This window comes from Sinocyclocheilus rhinocerous, unplaced genomic scaffold (assembly GCF_001515625.1).
Source record: "Sinocyclocheilus rhinocerous isolate Xijiao unplaced genomic scaffold, SAMN03320098_v1.1 scaffold546, whole genome shotgun sequence".
Taxonomy (NCBI): domain Eukaryota; kingdom Metazoa; phylum Chordata; class Actinopteri; order Cypriniformes; family Cyprinidae; genus Sinocyclocheilus; species Sinocyclocheilus rhinocerous.
This window is the reverse complement of record NW_015661123.1, coordinates 217,409-222,936: the sequence shown is the minus strand read 5'-3', so window position 1 is coordinate 222,936 and position 5,528 is coordinate 217,409. Positions and strand designations below refer to the sequence as shown.

Below are 5,528 nucleotides of genomic sequence, written 5' to 3'. Positions count from 1 at the left end.
TGATCAAAGCTGAATTTTCAGCATCATTACTCCATTCTTCAGTGTCACATGATCTTCAGAAATCAGTATAATATGCTGATTATTAGAAACATTTCTGATTATTATCAATGTTGAAAACAGTCGTGCTGCACAATATTTTTTGTGGAAAACATGATGCATTTTATTTTTCAGGATTCACAGATGAATAGAAAGTTCAAAAGAACAGCATTTATTTGAAATGGAAATACTTTGTTACATTATAAAGGTTTTAATGGTCACTTTGAATCAATTTAATGCAATTTTGCTGAATAAAAATATTGATTTCTTTAAAAAAAAAAATTGTGTGTATTCATAGGTTGCTTTATATGAAATATAATGTGAGAATTCTCGAAAACATCAGGTATTGGAGAGAAATATTCAATGTGGGAGCCTACGAAACGAGAGCTGGAGCTGCTGCGACACAACCCCAAACGGAGGAAAATTACAGCCAACTGCACCATAGGTAAGAACGTCATTTCCCACAGGCCTCGCTTCTGAGCGATTCCTCTGAAACCCTGTTCAATAATACAGCTCGGCACCTAGTAGTTGATTAGGAGTCTGCCAAAACTCATCTGTGTAAAACTAGTCGGTTCAAGCGATTTTGTAGTAGTCAAGCATCTAGAGACTGCAGGTTGCACCGGAGCCAAAACCGCTCTTTGTTTCTTGGCCAAAGGTGCCATCAGTTTCGAACGTTTGCATCAATTTTTGTGTGTGCATGCCGTGACAGAGAGAATAAGAGTGCACACAAATAAGGAGAGAAGTGGACGCTGGCCATTAGAGAAATAATCGTTCTCCTCCTCAGCGGTTCGTCTCTCTCCCTTCTCTCGTTTTGGCCTGTTTCTCCTCAGTCAGAGGCCTGGCGGTGGAGTAATAGTGTTAAATATCTGCACCACAGGCTCAGCGTAGGCGCTAAACGCCAGACTCTCACACCCAGAGAAACGCACTAATGCGATTAGCCATATGAGAGCTGGAGCTTCCATTGATCATTTAGGACATAATATGGCCCATGTATGATAAATTCAGAGGGGTATTGCGTGAGATGGATCTGGCGGATGTTGCTTTACAGACTCCAGAGTAAACCAGAGGCATGCGACGACGCAACGAATCACGACACAAAAGCTTGAGGCTGCATCAACTGGAAGTGTTAAAGCATGTTCATTATTAAACACGGACCAATCAGCTGTGAGCTTGATGCTTGACTTCAGTGACAGAAAAATGAAACAAACTTATAAAGTCAATTTTTTGATACCAGTGGATTTCTGTTCTAAACTAGTGTTGGGAACTGAAAGTCGGTTCTTGTTTCGAACCAATTCCATTTTTTTTTAAATCAAAAACACTGTAACTGAATGATGTTAAAGATATAGTCTGATTCTCGGGCAAATGGCTCTTTTGAGCCAGTTCTTTATAGTGAATCAAAAACATGCAGTGCTTTACATACAATTCTTTATAGTCAATTGACCAGAGTAAACCAGAGGCATGCGACGACGCAACGAATCACGACACAAAAGCTTGAGGCTGCATCAACTGGAAGTGTTAAAGCATGTTCATTATTAAACACGGACCAATCAGCTGTGAGCTTGATGCTTGACTTCAGTGACAGAAAAATGAAACAAACTTATAAAGTCAATTTTTTGATACCAGTGGATTTCTGTTCTAAACTAGTGTTGGGAACTGAAAGTCGGTTCTTGTTTCGAACCAATTCCATTTTTAAAAAAATCAAAAACACTGTAACTGAATGATGTTAAAGATATAGTCTGATTCTCGGGCAAATGACTCTTTTGAGCCAGTTCTTTATAGTGAATCAAAAACATGCAGTGCTTTACATACAATTCTTTATAGTCAATTGATAACATATAGTACGACCCGTGTTATCCAGTCGATTTCTGAACTAATGACTCTTTTGTGTTTGTTCTTTTTTAGTGACTAAAAACATATAGCACAACCAGTGTGATCCAACCGATTCCTGACAGATTCCCAAACAAAAGACTCATTTGAGTCGGTTCTTTTTAGTGAATCAAAAACATACAACACGACCAGAGTAGTCTGATTCTTAAGCAAATGACTCTTTTGCATGCATTGTGACCAAGAGTGATCCAAGCTATTCCTGAACGATTGACTGCTTTGAGCTGGTTCTTTTCAGTGAATCCTACAAAAAAATTAAAAAGGCAGTGGAAACTGATTCTTGAGCGACTGACTCTTTATTGTGAATCAAAACATACTGCTTGACTAGTGTGATCCAACTGATTCCCAAACGAATGACTCTTTTAAGTGAGTTCTGGTGAATCAAAACCATACAACACAACCAGAGTAGTCTGATTCTTAAGCAAATGACTCTTTTGAGCCAGTTCTTTTATAGCAAATAGAAAGCATACAGTGCAACTGGAGTGATCTAACCAGTTCCTAAACAAATTATTCTTTTGAGTTTTTTTTTTTTAGTGAATCAATGGCATACAGCACGACAAGAAAAGTCTGGTTTTCAAGCAAATCACTCTTTTAAGGCAGTTCTTTATAGTGAATTGAAAACATACAGTGCAACCAGTGTTATCCAAATGATTCCTAAACGAATGACTCCTTTGAGCTGGTTCTTTTTAGTGAATCAAAAACATACAGCACGGCCATGGTAGTCTGATTCTCGAGCAAATGACTCTTTTGAGCCATTTCTTTATAGTGAATCAAAAACATGCAGTGCTTTATATAAAGTTCTTTATAGTCAATTGAAAACATACAGCGCGACCGGTGTTATCCAGTCAATTTCCGAACTAAGTAATGATTTTTTTTTTACGTTTGTTCTTTTTAATGAATCAAAACATACAGCATGACCAGTGTGATACAAATGACTCTTTTGCGCTGCTTGTTTATAGTGAATCATACACAAAGTGTGAGCACTGTAGACAGTTTTCCAAACAAAAGACTCTTTTGAGCCAGTTCTTTTTAGAGAATCAACAGCATACAGCACGACCAGAGTAGTCTGATTCTCGAGCAAATGACTCTTTTGAGCCAATTCTTTATAGTGAATCGAAAACGTACAGCTCACATTCCCTTCCAGTGTGATTCAGCAGATTCCTGAACAAATGTCTTCTGAATTATTCCTAGTGAATCAGAACCATACAGCACAATCTGAGTAGTCTGATTCTTAAGCAAATGACTCTTTTGAACCAGATATTTTTTGGTGAATCAAAAACATACAGCATGTCCACAGTAGTCCGATTCTTGAGCAAATGACTCTTTTGAGCCGTTTCATTACCTTGAATCAAAAACACAAAGCACGACCAGACTGATCCAACCGATTCCTGAACGAATGACTCTTTTGAGATGGTTCCTTTTAGTGAATCATGCACATTGTTGTTTTGTTTGACTGTGAACATTAAAATCCCATTTTTTTGTTTGTTTTTAAATAATGAATAGTTAAGGCTGACTGTCTGAAATGATATCAAATGTTCCTCGAAAGTACACGAGTCATTAATGGAACTGGAATCACTACCAGCATCATTTAATTTCCTACAATAGCAATGCCTAAAAACAACTTAGTTATTTGATTTGTTTTTGGTGCGTCTGGAATCTGGATGCTTTGCTCGTGTCCAGCGCAGATGAGACTGAAGCAGGGGGTCGTTGTCAGCAGGCGTGTGCGTGTAGGATCAGGCGTGTGTATGATGTTCAATCACTCGTGTGCATAAATAATATATTGGCACTTTAAAGAGTGCAGTGCTGCAGGAGGCGCTGGATGAGGCCGGATGTGTGTCTCTCTCTCTCAGGTCTACTCACTGTTGTTTTGGTCGTCTCTCTCTGTCTCCATCCCTCCCTTTAACTAAACTCTGGGAAGCGACTCTGAAGACGTTTAGCCACCCTGTGAGAGCAGAGCGCAGGCCTTCTGTAACCTGTCAAACTGTACGAGCGGGAGGACTTCAGCTCAGCGGGAGGAGACTCTGACTGACGGAGAGTTTGGCTGTGCTCGAGCTTCTGGGGTTATGCACTTCAGATTGAGACAAGGACATTTACGTTGTGAAAATGCATTGGTTTGCTCAATTTTAACCATTTGCACAAGCGCTTGACTGGAAACTTCATTTATCAAAGCAAGATCATAGTGTCCCTGCAACCCGTGCCGGCAGAGCAGATTTTCTAATAGGCCAAGAACTCCTTCCCACCCTTTGTTTTTGTTTTATAAATGCCATTATTTATTTTATGCCCTTTTACGTAATTTTTAATGTTTTTTGTTTTTTTTTATGTTACACGGATTGTTTTAAATGTAACCTCCAGGAGAGTGCAAATGTTTTTGTATTATTATTTTTGAATACAATTGAATGCCTGTTACTCATTAATTATTATTTATTAATAATAATAATAATAATACAAATGAATAAAAAAATTTACTAATAATATGGACACGGTAAATACAAAGTAAATGAATAAAATGTTATTATTAATAATGATTTACAAATAATAATAATACATTACTAATAAAAATTGATGCAGTAAATACAATGTAAATTAAATAAATTTTTTTATTTATGTTTATGCATTATAAATAACTAATACATATTGTTTATCCATTGTAAATACTAATAAAAATTGACAAACAGTAAATACAAAGTAAATATTATTCATAATAATAATAATGATAACTATAATGCTTTATATAATAAAGTGCTAATAAAAAATGTGATAACATAACACTAAACAATACAAAGTAAATGAATAAATAATTTATAAATAATAATAAATTGCTAATAAAAACTAAATATGACGTAAATGAACAAAAATATTTATTTTTATTAAGAATAATGTATAAATTATAACAAATTAAAATGTTACCAGTAAACAATACAACTTAAATTAATAATAATAATAATAATGTATATTATCATTATTATTAATTACCATAATGATTATGATGATAAAAGTAATAATAGTTGTTGTTTTTAAATATACTTTTTTATAGTTTGTACTTTTAGTGATTTATTATCAATAATTTATTATTAAAAATAATAATACTAACAATTGTATTTTTTTCAGTAATTTACTTTGCACTTGGTCAATTTTTATAGTAATTTATTATTAGTAGTAGTAGTATATTTAAGTTAAAAGGAAAAACTAAAAATTTAAATTTAAAACCATTTAAAAATGTACTTTTTTATTAACAATTTTATTTAACAGTTACTAGTGATGAATCTTTTATTGTGAATACTCCATGTCCGTCCTGATTTCTAATGCTCTGCATGCTTCCTGTTTGGTCTCTAACAGGACTGAGGGGTTTGATAAACCTTGGGAACACGTGCTTTATGAACTGCATCGTTCAGGCTCTCACACACACTCCGCTGCTGAGGGACTTCTTTCTGTCCGATAGACACAAGTGTGAGATGCAGTCCAACTCCTGCCTTGTGTGTGAAATGTCTCAGCTCTTTCAGGAGGTGAGCGCTCAACACACACACACACACTCACACGCTCTCTCACACTCACACACACACACTCTCTCACACACACACACTCACATACACTCTCTCACACACACACAC

At 35.6% G+C, this 5,528-nt stretch overlaps 1 protein-coding gene across 2 annotated transcripts in view; it reads left to right on the top strand.

Annotated features, from left to right (window-relative positions):
- LOC107726266 (ubiquitin carboxyl-terminal hydrolase 22) overlaps positions 1-5,528 on the top strand; it is a 46,674-nt gene that overhangs the window by 25,543 nt on the left and 15,603 nt on the right. For both annotated transcript variants that reach the window (XM_016535798.1, XM_016535797.1), the window contains exons 4-5: positions 380-481; positions 5,257-5,423. In XM_016535798.1, coding sequence (XP_016391284.1) covers positions 380-481; positions 5,257-5,423 — 269 coding nt within the window. The remainder of the gene's footprint in view (positions 1-379; positions 482-5,256; positions 5,424-5,528) is intronic.